We start from the raw sequence: 27,627 nt of genomic DNA, 5'->3' as shown, positions 1-27,627 counted from the left end.
ATACCCGGGTGACCTGCCGACTTCTTGGCATGGAATTCCAGGAACACTCGCTGTCTTAACCTAGGAGGCACAAACAAAAGACCTACCGGAAGGTCTGGAGGAGCCTGCTCCTGTGCTCTAAGGACTAATGATAAGAGGTCCTGGGTAATGCCCACTTTAATACATGATGGGGAAACAATGGGCAACGGCTCCTCGGTGGTCTCCTGGATTGGAGCAAAACTCCGCGAGAGCGCATCAGCCTTGATGTTTTTTGACCCAGGGCGATATGTTATCAAAAAATTAAAGCGAGCAAAAAACAAAGCCCATCGTGCCTGCCTGGCATTGAGACGCTTCGCTGACTCTAAATATGCCAGATTCTTATGGTCAGTGAGAATTGAGACCACAAACTTAGCCCCCTCAAGCCAGTGTCTCCACTCCTCGAGTGCATCCTTAATAGCCAACAATTCCCGGTTACCCACGTCATAATTCATCTCGGCAGGCGAAAATTTACGGGAAAAGTAAGCACAGGGATGAAGGCGATTATCAGACACTCCCATCTGAGAAAGCACTGCCCCAATACCCATCTCAGAGGCATCCACCTCCACCACAAAAGGACGCTCTGGATCTGGGTGTCGCAGCACCTTGGCCGAAACAAATGCCCTTTTGAGACGGGCAAAAGCCGCTTTAGCCTCACAAGACCAGTGAGCAACATCCGCCCCTTTCTTAGTGAGTGCCACCAAGGGCGCCACTATAGACGAAAATCCAGCGATAAATCGTCTATAAAAATTCGCAAAGCCCAGGAAACGCTGAAGCGCCTTCAAACTAGTGGGCTGCACCCAATCCAGGACTGCCTGTACCTTGGAACCCTCCATTTGGAAACCTTCTGGGGAGATAATATATCCTAGAAATGCGATTTGCTGAACTTCAAATTCGCACTTCTCCAGCTTCGCCCCAAGCCGGTGGTCTCTGAGTTTCTGGAGGACTAAGCGTACATGCTTCCGATGTTCCTCCAGGGAATGGGAGAAGATTAGGATGTCATCTAAGTATACAACTAAGAATCTATCCAAATATTCCCTGAGCACATCATTCATGAAATCCTGGAAGACTGCCGGGGCATTACAGAGCCCAAAAGGCATCACCAAATATTCATAATGCCCTGAGTGGGTATTAAAGGCAGTCTTCCATTCATCCCCCTCTCTTATTCGGATTAGATTGTACGCACCGCGTAGGTCAATCTTAGAAAAAATGGTGGCAGTACGAAGCTGGTCAAACAAGACCGAAATGAGAGGCAGTGGGTATGAGTTTTTAATCGTGATACGGTTCAATTCCCTGAAGTCGATGCAGGGTCGCAACGAACCGTCCTTTTTACCCACGAAGAAGAACCCCGACCCAACTGGAGACTGTGAAGGTCTGATAAATCCCTTAGCCAAGTTCTCCTGAATGTACTCTGCCATAGCCTGAGTCTCAGGACGTGACAGGGAGTACAACCTGCTCTTGGGAAGCTTAGCATTTGGCAACAAATCAATGGCACAGTCATAGGGGCGATGGGGAGGTAGTACCTCTGCAACTTTTTTGGAGAACACGTCCGCAAAATCTGCATAACACCCTGGCAATCCTGGCAAACTTAGCTGCGAGAGCCTGACTGGAAGGCTCAAGCAACTCCTGAAACAATCAGTACCCCAACTAAGAATCTCCCCAGAGACCCAGTCAAATTGAGGATTGTGGGCCCTTAACCAGGGTAACCCCAACACCAATAGGGCAAAAGTACAGACAGTCACATAAAAGGACAATTTTTCAGAGTGTGTGGCTCCAATAAACAAAGAAATCTGGCTAGTGCAAGAGGTAATTTTACCTTGGGATAATGGTTCCCCGTTTAACCCACAAATTTCAATTTCCGATGCCAAGGGTACTAAGGGAACAGAGTGTTTTAGGGCGAATTGGCGGTCCATAAAAACCCCGTCGGCCCCACTGTCCACAAAGGCCTCAGTCTTGACAGTTTGACCGAGGATCTTCAAGGTCACCGGAATGATAAAAGTCTTCTTGGGAAATTCTGACTTCTGGCCTGACAGGATATTTCCCATCACCCTCAGGCCCTGAAGTTTTCCGGCTTTTCTGGGCATGATACTACCACATGACCTTTATTCCCACAGTACAAACACAACCCCTGCTGTCTCCTCCGCGTCTTCTCACGCGAGGAGAGGCGGGTAGCCCCAATCTGCATAGGCTCCTCAGAAAATTCCTCAGAGTCTGAGGTTCCCTTGGGAAGGAAGGAAATCTCAGTCTCCCTTTCAAGCCTACGCTCTCTCAGCCGTCTATCCACCCGGATGGATAACTGCATGAGCTGATCCAAGCTATCAGGCAAGGGATATTGTACCAGTTGGTCCTTTATCTGGTTAGAAAGACCTCTTCGGTACTGGTGTCTCAGGGCTGGGTCATTCCACTGGGTATCATGGGCCAACCTCCGAAACTCCGTACAGTAAACCTCAACTGGCCTTCGCCCTTGCTTAAGGATCGAAATCTGAGCCTCGGCTGAGGCCGTCTTGTCAGGGTCATCATACAACATGCCCAGTGCCGTAAAAAAAGCATCAACACTTTTAAGCGACGGACAGTCAGGCTGCAACCCATACGCCCAGACCTGTGGGTCTCCTTGTAGCAAGGAAATCACTATGCCCACCCGCTGAATCTCCGACCCAGAAGACTGAGGCCTAAGCCGGAAGTATAGCTTGCAGCTCTCCTTGAAACAAAAGAACTGCGAGCGATCTCCAGAAAAACGATCCGGGAGATTTACTTTCGGCTCCTTAACCCCTGCAGGTGCTGCTGCTGCGGGAGCTCCGCCAGCAGCCTGGGAGGTGTGCATTTTAATGGACAAATCATTAAATTGCCGAGTCAGGACCTGCACCTGATCGACCACCTGTTGCAACGTATTTTGAGGGGTATGCTCCATATTCCCACAAAATTTCAACAGGAGTATTAGGCTGCTGAATATGTTATGCACACCAGTGCCTGCAGGAAAGTACTAGTGTCAGAACTGTTATGCACTCCAGTGTCTGCAGGAATGTACTGGTGTTTGAACTGTTATGCAAAACAAATGGACTCACAGACAAACTGGGGAATATGACATAACGTACACAGAAGGTGATAGGGTAACAAAATACACACACAGTGAACAGAGAAGCCCAGAGGCTAAGGAACTGGGTATCTCCCTTGTATTAGAACTGCTCAGATGTAAAAAGCAAGATGTTGTGTTTTAATACGTAGAGAACCTGAAATGCTGTTGCTAAGGGCAACAGCAAAACCCTAAAGGGTTACCAACGGGTGTGGCAGTAAACTCCTTGGTCAGAGATGGAATGATAGACACAAGGAGAGCCTCCACAATCCTAATTCTCACTTGCAGTGCACAGGTTTAAGCTTACTGCCACTAAACTGACCCCTGACACCTAGCACAGTGAGACAGGATTAGACAGGCAAGTGTTAGAATACAGCCGCAAACTTGCTAAGTTCACAGAGTAATAACAGAACCCCAGCAAGCTAAACGACTGACTCCAGTCTTACTGCTAGGTCTGGATTGGCAGAGTGTAATACCAAATCCCCAGGCCTATTTGCAGTAAGCAACAAACAAATACAAAGCTACACAGTACTGGCTAACTTTCATGAACTGACTAACCAACAGAGATTCAGCAGCATCTGCTTACCCTGAAAAGAGGCCTTATAAAGCAGGTGCTGTCCACGCCCCACTCAGACCTCACAGACTGTGAGCACAAAAACCAGCACCGGATCCCCTGCCGTGCACAGAGCCAATAACCACTGCACAGCAAAAGACCCGAACCGGAGTATCAGCTGCGCTCAGGTTACTCCACTAGCACTTGTCTCCCGGTTGCCATGACGACGTGGCAGCACAGGGCAGGAGACCCTAACAATAATATATCCTAGAAATGCGATTTGCTGAACTTCAAATTCGCACTTCTCCAGCTTCGCCCTAAGCCGGTGGTCTCTGAGTTTCTGGAGGACTAAGCGTACATGCTTCCGATGTTCCTCCAGGGAATGGGAGAAGATTAGGATGTCATCTAAGTATACAACTAAGAATCTATCCAAATATTCCCTGAGCACATCATTCATGAAATCCTGGAAGACTGCCGGGGCATTACAGAGCCCAAAAGGCATCACCAAATATTCATAATGCCCTGAGTGGGTATTAAAGGCAGTCTTCCATTCATCCCCCTCTCTTATTCGGATTAGATTGTACGCACCGCGTAGGTCAATCTTAGAAAAAATGGTGGCAGTACGAAGCTGGTCAAACAAGACCGAAATGAGAGGCAGTGGGTATGAGTTTTTAATCGTGATACGGTTCAATTCCCTGAAGTCGATGCAGGGTCGCAATGAACCGTCCTTTTTACCCACGAAGAAGAACCCCGACCCAACTGGAGACTGTGAAGGTCTGATAAATCCCTTAGCCAAGTTCTCCTGAATGTACTCTGCCATAGCCTGAGTCTCAGGACGTGACAGGGAGTACAACCTGCTCTTGGGAAGCTTAGCATTTGGCAACAAATCAATGGCACAGTCATAGGGGCGATGGGGAGGTAGTACCTCTGCAATTTTTTTGGAGAACACGTCCGCAAAATCTGCATAACACCCTGGCAATCCTGGCAAACTTAGCTGCGAGAGCCTGACTGGAAGGCTCAAGCAACTCCTGAAACAATCAGTACCCCAACTAAGAATCTCCCCAGAGACCCAGTCAAATTGAGGATTATGGGCCCTTAACCAGGGTAACCCCAACACCAATGGGGCAAAAGTACAGACAGTCACATAAAAGGACAATTTTTCAGAGTGTGTGGCTCCAATAAACAAAGAAATCTGGCTAGTGCAAGAGGTAATTTTACCTTGGGATAATGGTTCCCCGTTTAACCCACAAATCTCAATTTCCGATGCCAAGGGTACTAAGGGAACAGAGTGTTTCAGGGCGAATTGGCGGTCCATAAAAACCCCGTCGGCCCCACTGTCCACAAAGGCCTCAGTCTTGACAGTTTGACCGAGGATCTTTAAGGTCACCGGAATGATAAAAGTCTTTTTGGGAAATTCTGACTTCTGGCCTGACAGGATATTTCCCATCACCCTCAGGCCCTGAAGTTTTCCGGCTTTTCTGGGCATGATACTACCACATGACCTTTATTCCCACAGTACAAACACAACCCCTGCTGTCTCCTCCGCGTCTTCTCACGCGAGGAGAGGCGGGTAGCCCCAATCTGCATAGGCTCCTCGGAAAATTCCTCAGAGTCTGAGGTTCCCTTGGGAAGGAAGGAAATCTCAGTCTCCCTTTCAAGCCTACGCTCTCTCAGCCGTCTATCCACCCGGATGGATAACTGCATGAGCTGATCCAAGCTATCAGGCAAGGGATATTGTACCAGTTGGTCCTTTATCTGGTTAGAAAGACCTCTTCGGTACTGGTGTCTCAGGGCTGGGTCATTCCACTGGGTATCATGGGCCAACCTCCGAAACTCCGTACAGTAAACCTCAACTGGCCTTCGCCCTTGCTTAAGGATCGAAATCTGAGCCTCGGCTGAGGCCGTCTTGTCAGGGTCATCATATAACATGCCCAGTGCCGTAAAAAAAGCATCAACACTTTTAATCGACGGACAGTCAGGCTGCAACCCATATGCCCAGACCTGTGGGTCTCCTTGTAGCAAGGAAATCACTATGCCCACCCGCTGAATCTCCGACCCAGAAGACTGAGGCCTAAGCCGGAAGTATAGCTTGCAGCTCTCCTTGAAACAAAAGAACTGCGAGCGATCTCCAGAAAAACGATCCGGGAGATTTACTTTCGGCTCCTTAACCCCTGCAGGTGCTGCTGCTGCGGGAGCTCCGCCAGCAGCCTGGGAGGTGTGCATTTTAATGGACAAATCATTAAATTGTCGAGTCAGGACCTGCACCTGATCGACCACCTGTTGCAACGTATTTTGAGGGGTATGCTCCATATTCCCACAAAATTTCAACAGGAGTATTAGGCTGCTGAATATGTTATGCACACCAGTGCCTGCAGGAATGTACTGGTGTCTGAACGGATAGGTATGCAAAACAAATGGACTCACAGACAGACTGGGGAATATGACATAACGTACACAGAAGGTGATAGGGTAACAAAATACACACAAAGTGAACAGAGAAGCCCAGAGGCTAAGGAACTGGGTATCTCCCTTGTATTAGAAATGCTCAGATGGGAAAAGCAAGATGTTGTGTTTTAATACGTAGAGAACCCGAAATGCTGTTGCTAAGGGCAACAGCAAAACCCTAAAGGGTTACCAACGGGTGTGGCAGTAAACTCCTTGGTCAGAGATGGAATGATAGACACAAGGAGAGTCTCCACAATCCTAATTCTCACTTGCAGTGCACAGGTTTAAGCTTACTGCCACTAAACTGACCCCTGACACCTAGCACAGTGAGACAGGATTAGACAGGCAAGTCTTAGAATACAGCCGCAAACTTGCTAAGTTCACAGAGTAGTAACAGAACCCCAGCAAGCTAAACGACTGACTCCAGTCTTACTGCTAGGTCTGGATTGGCAGAGTGTAATACCAAATCCCCAGGCCTATTTGCAGTAAGCAATAAACAAATACAAAGCTACACAGTACTGGCTAACTTTCAGGAACTGACTAACCAACAAAGATTCAGCAGCATCTGCTTAAACTGAGAAGAGGCCTTATAAAGCAGGTGCTGTCCACGCCCCACTCAGACCTCACAGACTGTGAGCACAAAAACCAGCACCGGATCCCCTGCCGTGCACAGAGCCTATAACCACTGCACAGCAAAAGACCCGAACCGGAGTATCAGCTGCGCTCAGGTTACTCCGCTAGCACTTGTCTCCCGGTTGCCATGACGACGTGGCAGCACAGGGCAGGAGACCCTAACACTTTCCTGACACAGGTTCTATCTCCATGTTGTATACACCTCTGGCCTCTGCAAATTTGTACTCGGTCAGGCCGCACAGCCTGATATGTTGGTTCGTACCACTACCCCCATGCTCCCTTCTTTGATGTTTTTCCTTTGTTTGGCGGTCCTGATATGGGCCCCATTTCTACAGGGTTTCTGCCCGAGTTGGCTTTTTCTCCTCTCTTTTTGCTTTCCTTCTGTGGCCTTCTTTTCCCTCCATTCTCTCTACTCTCTTGGTCCCTGTGGTGGGTTCCTGGTAGCCCTTTCACTTGCTCTTATCCTTCTATGGCCAGTTTGGCCCTGGAGGACCTTTGTTTTTGCATCCCCTTTTTCATGATTTTAAATGAGATACTACTCCTTAGGCCACCATGCCCCTAAAGATATTATCTGTTAATGTAAACGGCCTCAACTCCCCCAAAAAACGGACGGTGCTCCTGGGCGCTTGTAGACGTGAGAAAGCAGATGTAGTTTTTCTCCAAGAAACTCACCTTACGAGCTCCAACACTCAACTCCGTGGTAGGCAATTTGCGCAGACTTTTTTTGCTTCAGCGGATTGTAAAAACCGTGGGGTTGCAATCTTAATTAATCGCCATATTCCATTTATACATACCAAAACTATAGCGGATTCAGATGGTCGGTATTTGATGGGTATTGGTACCCTCCGCTCTGAAGTCTTAACACTTATCTCTGTCTATGCTCCTAACCAGGATCAACCCCAATTTTTACACTCCCTCTTTCGTCACATTGGCAGGGTTGCACAGGGTCACATTGTATTGGGTGGGGATTTTAACACTATTCTTGACCCCCTATCAGATAGGACTGGTCCCCCCCTAGCCTCTAGAGCTTCACGCACGCTTGCAGCCTCCCTTTAATTTCATGACCTACGGGACTCGTGGCGTCTCTGTCACTCTGTTGCCAAAGATTATACTCACTACTCAGCCCCACATCAACACTACACCCGGATCGATATGTTACACATCTCGTCCGCCATTGCTTCTAGAATCGCTGACGCAGGAATAACCCCCTTCACTTGGACTTACCATTCCGGTGTTTATGTCCTTATCGATCTATATCATTCTGCACACGCTGCTCGCAAATGGCGATTTGATTAATCCCTGTTGCTTAACCCGTCAGTTTCCGCGGAAATACAACTGGCGATAGAACAATATTTTACGGAGAATAACACACCTGATGTCTCTTCTGGTATAATTTGGGAGGCTCATAAGGCCACCATGAGGGGTCTTCTTATGGCACGGACCTCCTCGCTTCGCAAAAAAGCAACACAGGAGATACACTTATTAGAATCTCAAATAGCTACCTTGGCCACCCAGCATAAGCTAACTCCCTGCCCTGCTTTACTTACGCAAATGACTAATTTACAAGGCCAACTGAATGCGCTTTTGTCTCGTCATGTGGCCCTCATTCTTTGAAAGTTACAGTACATCAAAAATTCTACGACAAAGCGAACAAATTAGATTCCCTACTGGCGAACAAATTGCGACGTAAACAAGTGAATAGCGCAATTGACAAACTGTATTCCCGAACTTTGAATGATTTTACTTATGACCCTAAACATATTGTCGAAGAGTTTAGGGACTGTTATAGCTCTCTTTATAACTTGACGGCTCCGGTGCACTCCCCCTCCCTCGACCCAGAGAAGTTACGTTCCTACCTGTCCTCGACCCCACTGCCAAACATTTCCACAGCTCAATTAGACACTCTGAATCAGGATATCTCAGTAGAAGAGACGTTAACAGCCATGAAATCCATGCGGTCCTCCGCTGCTCCCGGCCCTGACGGTTTCACGGCGCAATATTATAAACACTTTGCTAAAACATTAGCCCCTCACCTTACTGTCCTCTTTAACCAGATCTTAGGGGGCGCATCCTTTGCTCCAGCAACTACCCAAGCCGATATTGTGGTGATCCCTAAACCTGACACCCCACCCAGTGCGGCAGTTATAGGCCTATCTCATTGCTAAATGTCGATTTAAAAATGTATGCAAAAATTCTGACTCTGAGACTGGCCCCTCTCCTTACTGAATTGGTACATCCCGATCAGTTTGGATTTATCCCTGGCCGACAGGCCTCTGATAACACCAGGAGGGCCATTGATGTTATCTACTCTATCCATCAGCGAAAATCCCCTTCCCCGTTATTAGCCTTGGACGCGGAGAAGGCGTTTAATCGCATTTCATGGCCTTTCGCCTTCTCTGTTCTCCAACGCATGGGCTTTTCTGGTAAGTTTTATGATGGTGTCTCTGCTTTATATCGCAACCCCTCGGCACGGGTCTCGGTCAATGGGATCACCTCCTCAAGTTTTGAGATATCTAATGGTACCAGGCAAAGATGTCCACTCTCGCCCTTGATTTTTGCCCTCGTTATGGAACCTTTAGCGGCTAGGGTTCGTCTCAACCCGAATATTAAAGGGATTTTAATTGGCCACACAGAACACAAAATTGCACTTTACGCTGACGATGTATTAATTTCTCTTACTAACCCAACATCGTCACTTCCTCCTCTCCTATCTGAGATAGACCTTTACTCGCAATACTCAGGTTATAAGATTAATACTACTAAGACAGAAGTACTCGATTTTTACATTACCCTTGCGTCTAGGACACAACTTGAATCGACATTCCCATTCTCCTGGCATAACCGAAAACTCAAATATCCAGGTATTTACTTAACCCACAGAAACCATCAACTCTTTCAAGCGAATTTCCCACGACTTTTGGACCAAATTCGCTCGGATCTTCAAACTTGGTCCTCTTATTTCATTTCATGGATCGGACGTGCCAACTCCGTAAAGATGAACGTTCTCCCTAGGATTTTATATCTTTTCCAAACGCTCCCGATCTATATTCCCCCCTACGTGTTTAAATTCCTACAGCATCAAACCTCCCGTTTCGTTTGGGCCAATAAACACCCCAGAATTAAATTCTCATTGTTACAACGGCCTTCCTGGTGTGGAGGTTTAGGCATACCCAATTTTAAGTACTATTACTATGCAGCTCAGATGGTTTCCTGTGTTCAGTGGTGTGGCTCGGGGATGGACAGGGTTTGGATAACTATCGAAGCCGGTGAGTTGGGACTCTCTACGTTTTCTTCCCTCTTATGGCTTCCGAGATCCGCCCACCCTCGTGCCACCTCATCTCACCCTGTGGTGGCACGCTCTTTGTATACTTGGGATCTTGTAGTGCGAAAACATCAGCTGGCCCCTAATCCGTCCCCCCCTCATACCACTGTTCCATAACCCTGCCTTTCCTCCGGGAATGGTTAGATCTGCTTTCTCACTCTGGAAACGGGGGAGCGTACATTTTCTCAGTGATATCACCTCTAGTACACCTTTTCCTTTGTTTACCCAGATTCAGACACAATATACTCTCCCTCATAGTGAATTTTACCGATACCTCCAACTCAAGCACTTTCACTCCGGGGTTCATACTACTCTCTCTTCTAGGCCTCTCACCACTCTTGAAAATATATGTATGAGACGCTCTTCCACGAAAGGTCTTATTTCTGACCTCTATGCTCTGCTATTGCAAGGCTCTGCCACTCCCAAGAATCACAGAGAATTGGCCTGGGAGAGAGACCTAGGTGCAACTCTAGTTGAGGAGGAATGGGGAGAAATATGGAGTAATGCGAACTCCAGCTCTATCTGTGTTAGGATAAAGGAAAATGTGTATAAACTGTTGTACCGTTGGTACTATGTACCCTCTCGCTTAAAGGCGATGTACCCTGATGTTACAGACCGTTGCTGGAGGGGTTGTGCTGCTGAGGGGACGTACATGCATATTTGGTGGACTTGCCCGAAATGAATACCTTTATGGAAGGACGTTGTTCAACTTCTCTCGCTTCTATTCACTATTCCAATCCCCCTGGATCCTAAATACTTCTTATTACCTTTAGATCTCCCGACTTTAACTAAACACCAGAACAAGCTATTACGTCATGTAGCTACTGCTACGATATGCCAGATTGCAAAGGCCTGGTGGTTGCCATCCCCACCATCCTTGCAATCCGTCATCGCCTACATTTGGTATGTCTATAAAATGGAATACATGACCAGTCTCATTAGGCAATTTGCCAGGGCATTCGATAAAGTATGGACACCCTGGCTCGCCTCTCAAAATGCCGCCTCCCCATTCTGTAGCTAATTAAGTTATGTACCCTCCTTTTTGTGTCGGCTGCCCGGGTCCCACCACTTGGACCCCTCCTTCTCTTCTTTTTATTCCCCTTTCTGTCCGTACTCTTGTTCCGTTTTCTTTCTGTATCTTTTTTCCTGCTCTCCCATTCCCCTGGGCTGGTTGGCCACACCATTGGTCTAGGGGACTCTCTCTTTTCTCTCACTCTACTTCTGTCACCTTGCTTAAAAAAACAAAAATAGATTTACTCACTTGATTGCTGTAATGTTTCTTTGTTTTATATATTCATATACTATAATCTTTTGTTTCTCTTCTTGTGAAACGTACCGATTTTGTGTATTGCTGTAAATCGCCCAATAAAACTTTAAAAAATAAATAAATAAAAAGTGTCAAAATGTTCCTTCCAGCACCGCATCCCCTCGCATGGTTCGCTTTGCTCGCCATGCTTCAGGCAATGTTACTATTCACAACTGTAGTCCACATGGATGGTAAAGTATGAAAAAGGTCCTGGAAATGAAAAAAAAAAATGTATTTCGTCCTTTTCATGTGTTGACCATTGTCGTGTGAACCTTTTGAGCTTGTTGACATTTTGATCATGTCGACCTACCATTCCTACACTGGACATCCTGAAAACCTGCACTAGTGTTCTTACACTGGACATCCTGAAAACCTGCACTAGTGTTCCCATGCTGGACATCCTTAAAAGCTGCACCAGTATTCCTACATTGGACATCCTGAAAACCAGCATCTGTCCTTGAGTGCTTGCATATAGACAATCTGTCCCTACCTCGTGTTCCTCATACCTCGCTGCTCCTAGACAGCCTTGCTGCATACCTCCCATCTTTTGGGAGACAGAAAGAGGGACTCTTGCCAGGAAAAAGGGAGCATGGTCTCATGCGGTAAAACCACGATCGCGAGGCACGCCCCCATTTCTCGTCACTATGGGGGCATGGCCAGTGCCCTGTGAGCTGCCCCCTGTCCCTCTTGTCTCGGTGAATAGAATAAATGCTAAGCAGTGCAGCAAGTGACAGAGCCTCCCAACTGCCCCCCTCCCATACAACCCCCCCCCCCCCCCCACCGCGGGACACTGTTGCCCGCAGGTGGGACAGTCCCCAAAAAATGGGACTGTCCCTCGGAAATCGGGACAGTAGGGAGGTATGTTGCTGTTTCTCAGGGCCTGTGCCTCATACCTTGCTGCTCCTATGCAGCCTGCATTCAGTCAGTTCATGTGTCACATACAGTACTTCTCTGCTCCATTCCCTGTAATTCATTCCTTTCCGGTATCCACCTGCTGTAAGTCTGCTTCATTTGTTCTGTGAACAGACTAGTTTCCAACAACCTGTTTTCGTATATGTAAGATTACTGGGGCTTAAAATTTAACAGATATATCTTTATTGCAACCGGTTCATTAATGTACCTTAGTACACTGTATCATTGGTAAAAAAAAAACCTGTTCTACTTGTCAAGTAAGTCTCTTCCGTATTTGGTGGTTGCACTTCCAAAATGCAACTGTGACAAAGGCCTTTGTTTTTACTTTACTTCTCCCAACTATTTTACCCAGCCAGGAACCTTTTGCCCCTTGGCTTTGTTTGACTGCAACTTTTGCTTTGTTTAACCCTGGCTACATTCCGGAACTACCAATCTTAATCTCTGATTATCTGTCAGCAACTGAAATTCTCTGAATTTTCTTTGCTGCATCCTCCCAGCTGCACATCACATGACAACTGATCTAAGGCTGGGTACACATCAGGACGACCTGAGGAACGATATATCATGCAGCAGTACACATTGAAGAATATGGTGTATGGCCATGCAAAAATAAGAATTTACTTACCGATAATTCTATTTCTCGTAGTCCGTAGTGGATGCTGGGGACTCCGTCAGGACCATGGGGAATAGCGGCTCCGCAGGAGACAGGGCACAAAAGTGAAAGCTTTAGGATCAGGTGGTGTGCACTGGCTCCTCCCCCCATGACCCTCCTCCAAGCCTCAGTTAGGATACTGTGCCCGGACGAGCGTACACAATAAGGAAGGATTTTGAATCCCGGGTAAGACTCATACCAGCCACACCAATCACACTGTACAACCTGTGATCTGAACCCAGTTAACAGCATGATAACAGCGGAGCCTCTGAAAAGATGGCTCACAACAATAATAACCCGATTTTTGTAACAATAACTATGTACAAGTATTGCAGACAATCCGCACTTGGGATGGGTGCCCAGCATCCACTACGGACTACGAGAAATAGAATTATCGGTAAGTAAATTCTTATTTTCTCTGACGTCCTAAGTGGATGCTGGGGACTCCGTCAGGACCATGGGGATTATACCAAAGCTCCCAAACGGGCGGGAGAGTGCGGATGACTCTGCAGCACCGAGTTAGAGAACTCCAGGTCCTCCTCAGCCAGGGTGTGCCCCTGACCAAGTAGCAGCTCGGCAAAGTTGTAAAGCCGAGACCCCTCGGGCAGCCGCCCAAGATGAGCCCACCTTCCTTGTGGAATGGGCATTTACATATTTTGGCTGTGGCAGGCCTGCCACAGAATGTGCAAGCTGAATTGTACTACACATCCAACTAGCAATCGTCTGCTTAGAAGCAAGAGCACCCAGTTTGTTGGGTGCATACAGGATAACAGCAAGTCAGTTTTCCTGACTCCAGCCATCCTGGAAACCTATATTTTCAGGGCCCTGACAACATCTAGCAACTTGGAGTCCTCCAAGTCCCTAGTAGCCGCAGGTACCACAATAAGCTGGTTCAGGTGAAACGCTGACACCACCTTAGGGAGAAACTGGGGACGAGTCCGCAGCTCTGCCCTGTCCGAATGGACAATCAGATATGGGCTTTTGTGAGACAAAGCCGCCAATTCTGACACTCGCCTGGCCGAGGCCAGGGCCAACATCATGGTCACTTTCCATGTGAGATATTTCAAATCCACAGATTTGAGCGGTTTAAACCAATGTGATTTGAGGAATCCCAGAACTACGTTGAGATCCCACAGTGCCACTGGAGGCACAAAAGGGGGTTGTATATGCAGTACTCCCTTGACAAACTTCTGGACTTCAGGAACTGAAGCCAATTCTTTCTGGAAGAAAATCGACAGGGCCGAAATTTGAACCTTAATGGACCCCAATTTGAGGCCCATAGACACTACTGTTTGCAGGAAATGCAGGAATCGACCGAGTTGAAATTTCTTCGTGGGGCCTTCCTGGCCTCACACCACGCAACATATTTTCGCCACATGTGGTGATAATGTTGTGCGGTCACCTCCTTCCTGGCTTTGACCAGGGTAGGAATGACCTCTTCCGGAATGCCTTTTTCCCTTAGGATCCGGCGTTCAACCGCCATGCCGTCAAACGCAGCTGCGGTAAGTCTTGGAACAGACATGGTACTTGCTGAAGCAAGTCCCTTCTTAGCGGCAGAGGCCATGAGTCATCTGTGAGCATCTCTTGAAGTTCCGGGTACCAAGTCCTTCTTGGCCAATCTGGAGCCACGAGTATAGTTCTTACTCCTCTACGTCTTATAATTCTCAGTACCTTAGGTATGAGAAGCAGAGGAGGGAACACATACACCGACTGGTACACCCACGGTGTTACCAGAACGTCCACAGCTATTGCCTGAGGGTCTCTTGACCTGGCGCAATACCTGTCCAGTTTTTTGTTCAGGCGGGACGCCATCATGTCCACCTTTGGTCTTTCCCAACGGTTCACAATCATGTGGAAGACTTCCCGATGAAGTCCCCACTCTCCCGGGTGGAGGTCGTGCTGAGGAAGTCTGCTTCCCAGTTGTCCACTCCCGGAATGAACACTGCTGACAGTGCTATCACATGATTTTCCGCCCAGCGAAGAATCCTTGCAGTTTCTGCCATTGTCCTCCTGCTTCTTGTGCCGCCCTGTCTGTTTACGTGGGCGACTGCCGTGATGTTGTCCCACTGGATCAATACCGGCTGACCTTGAAGCAGAGGTCTTGCTAAGCTTAGAGCATTGTAAATTGCTCTTAGCTCCAGTATATTTATGTGGAGAGAAGTCTCCAGACTTGATCACAATCCCTGGAAATTTTTTCCTTGTGTGACTGCTCCCCAGCCTTTCAGGCTGGCATCCGTGGTCACCAGGACCCAGTCCTGAATGCCGAATCTGTGGCCCTTTAGTAGATGAGCACTCTGCAGCCACCACAGAAGAGACACCCTTGTCCTTGGAGACAGGGTTATCCGCTGATGCATCTAAAGATGCGATCCGGACCATTTTTCCAGCAGATCCCACTGAAAAAGTTCTTGCGTGAAATCTGCCGAATGGAATCGCTTCGTAAGAAGCCACCATTTTTCCCAGGACCCTTGTGCAATGATGCACTGACACTTTTCCTGGTTTTAGGAGGTTCCTGACTAGCTCGGATAACTCCCTGGCTTTCTCCTCCGGGAGAAACACCTTTTTCTGGACTGTGTCCAGAATCATCCCTAGGAACAGCAGACGTGTCGTCGGAGACAGCTGCGATTTTGGAATATTTAGAATCCACCCGTGCTGTCGTAGAACTACTTGAGATAGTGCTACTCCGACCTCCAACTGTTCTCTGGACCTTGCCCTTATCAGGAGATCGTCCAAGTAAGGGATAATTAAGACGCCTTTTCTTTGAAGAAGAATCATCATTTCGGCCATTACCTTGGTAAAGACCCGGGGTGCCGTGGACAATCCAAACGGCAGCGTCTGAAACTGATAGTGACAGTTTTGTACCACGAACCTGAGGTACCCTTGGTGAGAAGGGCAAATTGGGACATGGAGGTAAGCATCCTTGATGTCCAGGGACACCATATAGTCCCCTTCTTCCTGGTTCGCTATCACTGCTCTGAGTGACTCCATCTTGATTTGAACCTTTGTATGTAAGTGTTCAAATATTTTAGAATAGGTCTCACCGAGCCGTCTGGCTTCAGTACCACAATATAGTGTGGAATAATACCCCTTTCCTTGTTGTAGGAGGGGTACTTTGATTATCACCTGCTGGGAATACAGCTTGTGAATTGTTTCCAATACTGCCTCCCTGTCGGAGGGAGACGTTGGTAAAGCAAACTTCAGGAACCTGCGAGGGGGAGACGTCTCGAATTTCCAATCTGTACCCCTGGGATACTACTTGTAGGATCCAGGGGTCCACTTGCGAGTGAGCCCACTGCGTGCTGAAACTCTTGAGATGACCCCCCACCGCACCTGTTTGTACGGCCCCAGCGTCATGCTGAGGACTTGGCAGCGGTGGAAGGCTTCTGTTCCTGGGAATGGGCTGCCTGCTGCAGTCTTCTTCCCTTACCTCTATCCCTGGGCAGATATGACTGGCCTTTTGCCCGCTTGCCCTTATGGGGACGAAAGGACTGAGGCTGAAAAGACGATGTCTTTTTCTGCTGAGATGTGACTTGGGGTAAAAAAGGTGGATTTTCCAGCTGTTGCCGTGGCCACCAGGTCCGATGGACCGACCCCAAATAACTCCTCCCCTTTATACGGCAATACTTCCATGTGCCGTTTGGAATCTGCATCACCTGACCACTGTCGTGTCCATAAACATCTTCTGGCAGATATGGACATCGCACTTACTCTTGATGCCAGAGTGCAAATATCCCTCTGTGCATCACGCATATATAGAAATGCATCCTTTAAATGCTCTATAGTCAATAAAATACTGTCCCTGTCAAGGGTATCAATATTTCCAGTCAGGGAATCCGACCAAGCCACCCCAGCGCTGCCCATCCAGGCTGAGGCGATCGCTGGTCGCAGTATAACACCAGTATGTGTGTATATACTTTTTAGGATATTTTCCAGCCTCCTATCAGTTGGCTCCTTAAGGGCGGCCGTATCTGGAGACGGTAACGCCACTTGTTTTGATAAGCGTGTGAGCGCCTTATCCACCCTAAGGGGTGTTTCCCAACGCGCCATAACTTCTGGCGGGAAAGGGTATACCGCCAATAATTTTCTATCGGGGGAAACCCACGCATCATCACACACTTCATTTAATTTATCTGATTCAGGAAAAACCACATGTAGTTTTTTCACACTCCACATAATACCCTTTTTTGTGGTACTTGTAGTATCAGAATTATGTAACATCTCCTTCATTGCCCTTAACAAGTAACGTGTGGCCCTAAAGGAAAATACGTTTGTTTCTTCACCGTCGACACTGGAGTCAGTGTCCGTGTCTGTGTCTGTGTCGACCGACTGAGGTAAAAGGACGTTTTAACGCCCCTGACGGTGTTTGAGACGCCTGGACAGGTACTAATTGGTTTGCCGGCCGTCTCATGTCGTCAACCGACCTTGCAGCGTGTTGACATTATCACGTAATTCCTTAAATAAGCCATCCATTCCGGTGTCGACTCCCTAGAGAGTGACATCACCATTACAGGCAATTGCTCCGCCTCCTCACCAACATCGTCCTCATACATGTCGACACACACGTACCGACACACAGCACACACACAGGGAATGCTCTGATAGAGGACAGGACCCCACTAGCCCTTTGGGGAGACAGAGGGAGAGTTTGCCAGCACACACCAAAAACGCTATAATTATACAGGGACAACCTTTATATAAGTGTTTTTCCCTTATAGCATTTTAATATATATAGTCATATCGCCAAATAAGTGCCCCCCCTCTCTGTTTTAACCCTGTTTCTGTAGTGCAGTGCAGGGGAGAACCTGGGAGCCTTCCCACCAGCATTTCTGTGAGGGAAAATGGCGCTGTGTGCTGAGGAGAATAGGCCCCGCCCCCTTTTCGGCGGGCTTCTTCTCCCGTTTTTCTGAGACCTGGCAGGGGTTAAATACATCCATATAGCCCCCAGGGGCTATATGTGATGTATTTTTAGCCAGAATAAGGTACTATCATTGCTGCCCAGGGCGCACCCCCCAGCGCCCTGCACCCTCAGTGACCGCTGCTATGAAGTGTGCTGACAACAATGGCGCACAGCTGCAGTGCTGTGCGCTACCTTATGAAGACTGAAAAGTCTTCTGCCGCCGGTTTCTGGACCTCTTCACTTTTCGGCATCTGCAAGGGGGTCGGCGGCGCGGCTCCGGGACGAACCCCAGGGTGAGACCTGTGTTCCGACTCCCTCTGGAGCTAATGGTGTCCAGTAGCCTAAGAAGCCAATCCATCCTGCACGCAGGTGAGTTCACTTCTCTCCCCTAAGTCCCTCGATGCAGTGAGCCTGTTGCCAGCAGGACTCACTGAAAATAAAAAAAACCTAACAAAACTTTTACTCTAAGCAGCTCTTTAGGAGAGCCACCTAGATTGCACCCTTCTCGGCCGGGCACAAAAATCTAACTGAGGCTTGGAGGAGGGTCATGGGGGGAGGAGCCAGTGCACACCACCTGATCCTAAAGCTTTTACTTTTGTGCCCTGTCTCCTGCGGAGCCGCTATTCCCCATGGTCCTGACGGAGTCCCCAGCATCCACTTAGGACGTCAGAGAAATATATTTACATGCTGCACTCACCTGTTATGCTGTCGTCAGCGGGGTTTGTCCATCTGAGATGCAGCGCATCAGATAGAACGGTGGTCGGGAGTGCGAAATCGCAGGTACACGATATACTGTACTTTCCCAACTCGTGTTGGGGCGATATATCGCCTGATGTGTACCTGGCCTAAGTTTGCACTAAATATCTCTCGCCCCACACGTAGTGGAAGGTTTGACAGTTGCTTTTCATTTCTAATGGCATCCCTCACAGATCTGCTACTTTGGAATTTTCTGGCAGTGACATGCAGTTAGGGTAGGCAGGGGAGGAAGAGCCTCATCTGTCATACTCAAGTATACTCCAGAGTGCTGACTACTAAAATGATTACAATAATACAAATTTGACACACTCCTGAAAAGGGGGCGTGGCTTCGCGGTGATGCCACAAGCATAAGGCACGCCCCCTTGTCCGTCACTGAAGGGGGGCATGCCCCTCGTGCATAGCGCCTATTCACCGCTAGCAGTGACTGGATCCATCACAACTACCCCCGCATCCCCCCCCCCCCCCCCCTGCACCGCGGGACACTGCGGGTGGGAAAGCGGGACAGTCCCAAAAAAACGGGACTGTCCCTCAAAAATCGGGAATGTTGGGAGGTATGCCAATAATACTGCAACAGCAACAAAAAAAGCACAAGGTCAGGCCACTGATGGGGGCGTGGCTTGATGCAGTGTCAGATGACCGATCCAGAAAGTAACCCAGCACACAACCAGGAGCAGCCAACACGAAGAAGTTGATAAGACTACTAAAATGTAGGGAAATGTGCTGCTGAGTGGCTGCTGGTGCTGGGCAAGGGGGGCACTAGGCTAGCCCTCCTGTGGGCAACATACCCCCACTGCCAAGGGGAGGAAGCAGGTAGTGCCCAACAACTTTTATTAGATTAGGCTCCTATCGCAAAGGTTCTGCAACATGCTTTAATGTGTTATAGCATGGCGGGCAGCTATTCCCTGTGTGCACCACTGGGCATGACTCCATTTTTATTATTATATTAGTCTTATTGTTTTACATACAACTGTCTGCAACAAACTGTGTTCATATTATTAGTTTGTAAGAAGAAAAATCTAAATTTATATGCAATATATTTTTGGGAGTGAAACACATTTTTTTTTATTTAGCTACTTGGATTTAATTTGTAATGCATATTCTGGTGTGTTGCGTATTTGTGTATGAATATTTAATTATTTATTCTTTCTAAAAGAAGACATGCACTGGGTGGTCATACACTAGTTATTCTGCACATTGGACCTTGGGGATAATTCTGAGTTGATCGCAGCAGGATTTTTGTTAGCAGTTGGGCAAAACCATGTGCACTGCAGGGGAGGCAGATATAACATGTGCAGAGAGAGTTAGATTTGGGTGGGTTATTTTGTTTCTGTGCAGGGTAAATACTGGCTGCTTTATTTTTACACAGCAATTTAGATTGCAGATTGAACACACCACACCCAAATCTCTCTCTCTCTGCACATGTTATATCTGCCTCCCCTGCATTGCACATGGTTTTGCCCAACTGCTAACAAAAATCCTGCTGCGAAAAACTCAGAATTACCCCCCTTATTCAAAGATGGATGCAGATCACTGCATACACAGCCAGATCTGCGTCCATCTCTTCACATGCCCGGGCTGCCCAGCACAGGGCAAATTTTGGACGCATCGAACTAAGGTTGATCCCTGGCAGCGCACCAGATGGGCCGCCGCCATTTTTTAATCAGATGTCACGCAGCCACCCCGAAAATGCCTCCGGAACGCCCCTGTTCGGCCTGTCATGCCACCCCCAACGGTGCCCGTGAACGCCTGCCGCTTCCGGGGATGCGGCTGCAATGTGAAAGGCCATGCACGCGCACTGCGGCCAGTGCGTGTGCGCAGACCACCTACATGCAGCCACTGCATACAGATATGCGACTGCGTTCGGGTCTGAATGACACCCTTTGGGTCTAATTCACTATGGATCACTACTGAGGCTGAGATGGCGATTTTCACAAATCTGCTCTTGCTATAAATCGCATGTGAACAGTTGCACAGAAAGGATAAAAGACGCCCAACGATGCATTCGCAAAACTTCATATGCATTAGCAGAATTGTAATGCATACACAAAAAATGAGCACCATCGACAGATGCGGCTGACCCAGCATACTCACATCAATGATGCCATGTTTTTGAATGCAGCGTTCGCAGTTGACGTCAGATACACACCCTACGAACGGCCATGACACGCCTGCGTTTTCCCAACCACTGCCCACCAACGCCATGTTACCACCCATTACTGGTCACTAACTGTCAATCAAAATGTGTTCTCTTTACAGTTAGGCTGCATACACAGTGCGATCGCAATTTACCCTTCACGCACGCCTTCACGCACGCACCCTTCACCTGTCCTAATTCTACCTAATAAAGTCTTCAGCTGCCTTGACACACAAAGACTCTATCCACCCTGTGTTTTCATCTATTTACCCTCTAAAATTAGGCCTCAGGTCTTGCCTGGTCATAGCTGCCCATTCTCTGCAACAGTAGCATCATTGATAACCAAGCACATGCATTCCTGTGCCCCAATATATTCTTGAGCTACAAAGGTTCTCCCCAACCCCATCTGGGACTCTACTCCACCTGGAACTTTCTCACCAGCTAGGCTCCTGTCCCATTTGTGCCTATACACCATCCAGGACCTCACACACTCTTTGGTTTATTATCATGGGCCTAAAGGGCCCCATACACTAGAACGATATGTCTGAGACTGAAGTCGGAGGCAATTTCCCTTGAACTCTCCCAGGAGCTTTCCGGGAGTGGTCCCATACGATTCCAAATGATTTGGTACATTTTGCTTGCGATATATCGTATGCGATCCCAGCCATGCCTGTAGGAACCGACATATCACGAGTGCAGCACTAACGATCTAGGGGAGCCGATCCGACCCTCACGGGAACGTGCATCGGATCGGAAGCACATTCAAAATGCCCGATTTCACCCGGTATATCGTCCCGAATGCCCGAAATTGGCTGAAATCGGGCATTATCGTTCTAGTGTATGGGGCCCTTTACACCAAGATCCTCACCCTGCCACCCTATGCCTTCGCACAATTATGCATGTGCGCCTCCCATACCTCAGCCCACACCATCAAAATAATTTGTTTCTTTATTTTATCTAGGCTTAACCATTATCAACAAAACATCTGCAGTACGACCCCAGACCTACTTCAGTAACCACTATGACACACCCAATATAGCTGCTTCCCTGTTTTTTTACATGTCTTCTGTGCTAATTGTCATCATCCCCACTGTATATCATGCTTCTACGAGTTGCTCATCCTGCCTACTGAAATCTAGGTAGTGACCCTAAAATAGATACCTCACCTGCTATTTTCATAGGTAGGATAAACAACATGAGGAACTATTGAATGATTGAGTATGTCATTAGTCACTTTTCATTTTTCCCACTGTGTGGTGTCTTGTCTTCATGTATTGCATCTCTTGCACATTGAAACATACGATGATGGCTGTGTCACCTGGTACTTTAGCAGCATGAACAAGCCATATATCTATAAGTAATACTATAAACAACCTATATCCTTTCATTCTATTCCATAGTTCCTTCATTTGAATCACATATTCCTATATTTTCCACCTCATCCACCAAAACCTTTGTAGTGTACCCAAACTGGCTGCCTCACCTTACTAGTACTTTGTGGGTAGGATACAAATGTGTTGATCTGTTGATTCTGTAAGAATCTTGTCTCATACAGTATATCTAGCTTTAGTATTCTGTAGCTCGCACCATTATGTCATGTTTTCCATACATTGCAGTGTTCCCTATGTTGTGTGCCCAAGATTGCTGCCTCAACTGTTACTTCATGGGTAGGATGAGCAAGAAGTGTCACAACAGGTGAGGGACACGCCCTGTTAGTGATGTAAGCAGGGTCCCAGCTAGACCATGCCTCCTGTCTGTGAAGCCATTCCCCTTTTTCTAAGGCACACGCAGGGCGGTCTCTTGGCCACATCAGGTGTCACCGACCCTGGTGTCACCACTGGGATGATCAATACTTGGAACTGGTTACTCAAAATGGCTGCCTCACTTCTGTGCTATGTTGGTTCCCTCATTTCTGCAGATGTAAACCCTATATTTGTATCATGTTCATGGTTTTTGTAAGCTCTACAATTGTAAAGAGACTAGAATCCTATGGGAGAAAAACTTTATTTAAAATAAATTATTATTTGTTGCCAGGAGTCCCTGCTACACCTTTTATCGCCCGCTGGGCCGTTAGGTGTCGGGTGAGGGCTTAGAGGTAGGGAGGTAATGGAAGTTATAGGGCTGTATGTTTCAATCTTTGATGGCAGCTCTATGACCAGTTTGCATATTTTACATTACGCAAGCTATCCAACACAGCACCAGCCCCAATGTTAGTTCTTTACTTTTACATCATTCGCTGTGCATAAAAATAATTTCTCTACCTCAGCAATGTTTCTTTATCATATTGAACAATTACAGAAAAGCAGACTTTCTTCAAACCACCAGGTGCAGGACCTCAAAGACTAGTTTCTGATATTTTTTTTTTAACAAACTGTGCTTAAAATACACTGTCTCTGCATAATGGGAATTTACTTCTAGAAATACTACAGCAGAACCTCATTTTGTAAGCCAGATGTTTCAATAGAGCAGCACCACCCAGTGGTCAAATTATATATATATTTTTTGTAATAACTATTTAGCATTGTACGCTTAACAACTGTATAATACAGTACCCGAAATGACACATGCCTACACTCCGTACTGTCTGGGAGACTAATGAATTTCTGGGAGTTCTCCAACAGTCCCAGACAGGGTCGGACTAAGTGCCATGAAACAGCCCTGACACATCAGCGTGTGCACACATAACAAGAGGGGAGCAGTCACTGCTGAAAGGTGTGCATCCACGGCTCACAGGGGCGTGCCACGAGTCAGTGAAACCTGACCTTGCGGCACGTCCCCATCTATCTGTATGCCAGGTGGCCGAGCAGAGTACCGAGAAGCTGGGGATGCAGTTAATTTGCCGGTTGTCAGGATACCAGCAGTCAGGATATCGATGGCGGAATCCCGACAGCTGACAATGCCGACATCTGGAATCCCGGCGCACAGGGGCTATTCCTACTCATGGGTGTCCACGACACCCACAGAGTATGAATAGAACCTATGGCGAGCACAGCGAGCCACCGTGCCCGCAGTGCGGCGAGTTGAGCAAACTCGCAAGGTGACTGTTTGTGATCACTCCGCTGCTGGCATATTAGCGGCCAGGATGACGCTGTTCGTATACTGAGGACTGGCATCCCATCCGCCAGTGGATCATACTGAACCCGGAGGCTACACTGCTCAGCAAGCCCACTCTGTATGGCTGGACTGGCCCATCTGGCCATTGGCCCTTCTAGCATTTGCTATATGGCCAGTCCGGCCCTGCTCCCAGACCAGCCATCCGGATCCTGCCCACTTCCCTGTGAAATGAGTGGCCTAGGAAATTGATGTTTCCCCCCAATCGTATTATCATGGGTCACTGATGATATGATTGGCAGCACCACATACTCAGCATCTTCCACTACTACATTCCCTCTAGGATCTTCCCCCAGGGCATCAGAAACTTGTGGTCATAATACTTTGGGGAAAAGGATATTGTTTTTATAGGGGGACAGATATAACATGTGCAGAGAGAGTTAGATTTGGGTGTGGTGTGTTCAATCTGCAATCTAATTTGCAGCGTAAAAATAAAGCAGCCAGTATTTACCCTGCACAGAAACAAAATAACCCTCCCAAATCTAACTCTCTCTGCAAATGTTATATCTACCTCCACTGCAGTGCACATGGTTTTACCCAATTGCTAACAAAGGCCCTCATTCCGAGTTGTTCGCTCGCTAGCCGCTTTTCACAGCAGTGCACACGCTAAGCCGCCGCCCTCTGGGAGTGTATCTTAGCTTAGCAGAATTGCGAACGAAAGATTAGCAAAATTGCGAATAGACATTTCTTAGCAGTTTCTGAGTAGCTCGAGACTTACTCTGCCACTGCGATCAGTTCAATCAGTTTCGTTCCTGGTTTGACGTCACAAACACACCCAGCGTTCGCCCAGACACTCCCCCGTTTCTCCAGCCACTCCCGCGTTTTCCCCAGAAACGGCAGCGTTTTTTCACACACACCCATAAAACGGCCAGTTTCCGCCCAGAAACACCCACTTCCTGTCAATCACACTCCGATCACCAGAACGAAGAAAAAACCTCGTAATGCCGTGAGTAAAATACCACACTTCTTAGCAAATTTACTTGACGCAGCCGCAGTGCGAACATTGCGCATGCGCAGTTAGCGGAAAATCGCACCGATGCGAAGGAAAATAACGAGCGAACAACTCGGAATGAGGGCCAAAGTTCCTGCTGCGATCAACTCAGAATTACCCCCAAAGTGCACAGAGTATTATTACAACATCTTGGATCAGCAGCTTCAATTCTATTATAGTTAGTCAAAGCAGTTTGTTATGGTTTTGTCAGGTAGCATAAAAAAAATGCTGCTTAATAACCTCACATAGGTACAATGTATAAATGCGCAATTTGTAAGGAATAAACCTGTCCCATAGTAAAACAGGATTTGAATGTTCAAAAGAAATCTTGTTACAGGACTGAAATGGTTATTTATGTTGCTGTTAAACAAGAGTGACAAAGTGACTTTCATGCAGACTTGTTGCCCCCTAGTGGCTTTAAACATAAAATAATCGCAGTATTCCTGTCTCACCATATTTCCATGAGGGCGCAGGCTGCCTTCCTCCTAATGCCTACTAGTGGGTGGCTGAGCTTCCCCTTCAGAATAGAAACAGCTCCTGCACTGAGAGCCTGGGTAACGTCTGCTTGAAGGCAAAAATGCAAAGGGTCCAGGATCACCTCCTGTATCTCTTCTAGCTCCGAGTCCACCTTGCTCATCAGCTGCGACACTAGGGCGGCATTCACAAGAGCAGTAGCACCTGCAAGAAAAAGAGGGTAGAAATGACTTGATTTAGGAGAACACCATACTGAGATTACACTCTCCCCGACCTTGCAAAGCTTCAAACGGGCACTAAAAGCCCAATTATTCATCAAAGCATACCCTCCCAATGCATAACCTAGTCCTTAGGCTGCTCCTCCATCCCCCTGCCTCATGCCTTGAACATCTCTGCTTTGCTTGCATCCTGCCATCAGGCTACCTCCCGCTTGCACCTCATGTCCTCTGTCTGTTGCCCCTCCCCACTAGATTGTTAGCTATTCAGAGTAGGGCCCTCTTTCCTCTTGTTGTCAAAGCCCTCTTCTCGACACATTTCATTCGCAGCTCTCTCCTACTCAGCGACCATCTTTACCCGCTTTTTCCCCGCTGGTAAAGGCTCATCTTTATCTATGGCTGCCAGCCCCAAGTAGTACGATGATTACTCCCTCGCTACTTACATCTTAGCTGTATTATGTTTTGAGAATTGTGGTGCTCTTTGTTACCTGTACTCTATTTTTGTTATTTATTTACTGTTATGCTAAGTTTTGTCTCCCTGTACTATCCTTGTACGGCGCTGCGAAACACTTGTGGCGCCTTATAAATAAAATGTAATAAAATGTAATAATAATAATATTTGTTCACTCAGGCTGAGGTAGAGGTGACTGTAGAGTTTTCTTTATAAATGACTTTTTGTATTGCACATGCACAGAAACTGCTAATGTGAACATATGTACGCTCTGAGTCATTAGGCGTTAACACTTCCTTGCATCTTAATGACTGATATTATTACGATTATTAGTGTGGCTGCTATGGACTATTCACAATATTACAGTGAAATTTTGTATTTGGGTGGTCATTCCGAGTTGTTCGCTCGCTAGCTGCTTTTAGCAGCATTGCACACGCTAGGCCGCCGCCCTCTGGGAGTGTATCTTAGCTTAGCAGAATTGCTACTAAATATTTTCTTGCAGTTTCTGAGTAGCTCCAGACCTACTCCTAGATTGCGATCAGCTTGGTCCGTTTAGTTCCTGGTTTGACGTCACAAACACGCCCTGCGTTCGGCCAGCCACTCCCCCATTTTTCCAGACACTCACTAATTTTTCCGACCGCCTGCGTTTTTTTAACACATTCCCGGAAAACGCTCAGTTACCACCCAGAAACGCCCCTTTCCTGTCAATCACTCACCGATCAGCAGTGCGACTGAAAAGCGCTGCACAAACAACAGCAAAACTGCTTAGTTTTTAGTAAAATAACTAAGCGCATGCGCGCTGCGTACCATGCGCATGCGCATTTAGCAACAAATCACAGCATAGCGAAAATCGGCAACGAGCGAACAACTCGGAATGACCACCTTGGTCCGATAACATTAAAGAAGATTCCTATTTGATTTTTTATAAGGGAAGACAATGTGTATTCTTATTTAATGAAAACTAATTAGTACATTTATTTTGAATTTGCATCTGTATTTCACATGATAAATGCAACTATTTTTTATTGATGACACCGTCCATTCTGCATATGATACTTGATTAAAGTATTATATTGTAATTGTATATGAACTGTGTACTGAAACTTTAGTGTTTACTACTAACCCTGTCACGCTACATCTGGTGGAAATTAGTCAATGTGGTTCTTTTGCTACGCTAGCTAATGGGCAAAACCATGTGCACGGGGGGGGGGGGGGGGGGCAGATATAACATGTGCAGAGAGAGCTAAGGCCCATACACACTGGGTGATTTTGAGCTTAAAGCAGCTCACTTTTGGTGTGTTGAGCTGCTTTCAAAACCGCCCAGTGTGTATGCCCCAGCAATGAGCGCTGTTCATCACCGGCGGCCACCGTTCATCTGCTTGTATTACCAGCAGATGAACAGAGAGGTGAACGGCTTTCCATAGCGTCCTACTATGGAAAGCCGTTCACCCCCGCTGACATCGCTGGGCTGTGCATACACGCTGGACAAAAACGCCCAGTGTGTATGGACCTTTAGATTTGGCTGCGGTGTGTTCAAACTGAAATCTAAATTGCAGTGTAAAAATAAAGCAGACAGTATTTACCCTGCACAGAAACAATGTAACCCATCCAAATCTAACTCTCTCTGTACGTGTTATATCTGCTCCACCTGCAGTGCACATAGGGGGTCATTCTGACCTGATCACTCGCAG

General features: G+C 47.4%; 1 protein-coding gene across 2 annotated transcripts in view; it reads right to left on the bottom strand.

Annotated features, from left to right (window-relative positions):
- Positions 1-27,627, bottom strand: part of RSPH14 (radial spoke head 14 homolog) — a 577,555-nt gene that overhangs the window by 88,138 nt on the left and 461,790 nt on the right. For both annotated transcript variants that reach the window (XM_063913049.1, XM_063913048.1), the window contains exon 5: positions 25,249-25,474. In XM_063913049.1, the coding sequence (XP_063769119.1) occupies positions 25,249-25,474 (226 nt within the window). The remainder of the gene's footprint in view (positions 1-25,248; positions 25,475-27,627) is intronic.

Source organism: Pseudophryne corroboree, chromosome 1 (assembly GCF_028390025.1).
Source record: "Pseudophryne corroboree isolate aPseCor3 chromosome 1, aPseCor3.hap2, whole genome shotgun sequence".
Taxonomy (NCBI): domain Eukaryota; kingdom Metazoa; phylum Chordata; class Amphibia; order Anura; family Myobatrachidae; genus Pseudophryne; species Pseudophryne corroboree.
The sequence above is the reverse complement of the archived record's forward strand: the minus strand, read 5'-3'. Positions and strand labels throughout refer to the sequence as shown.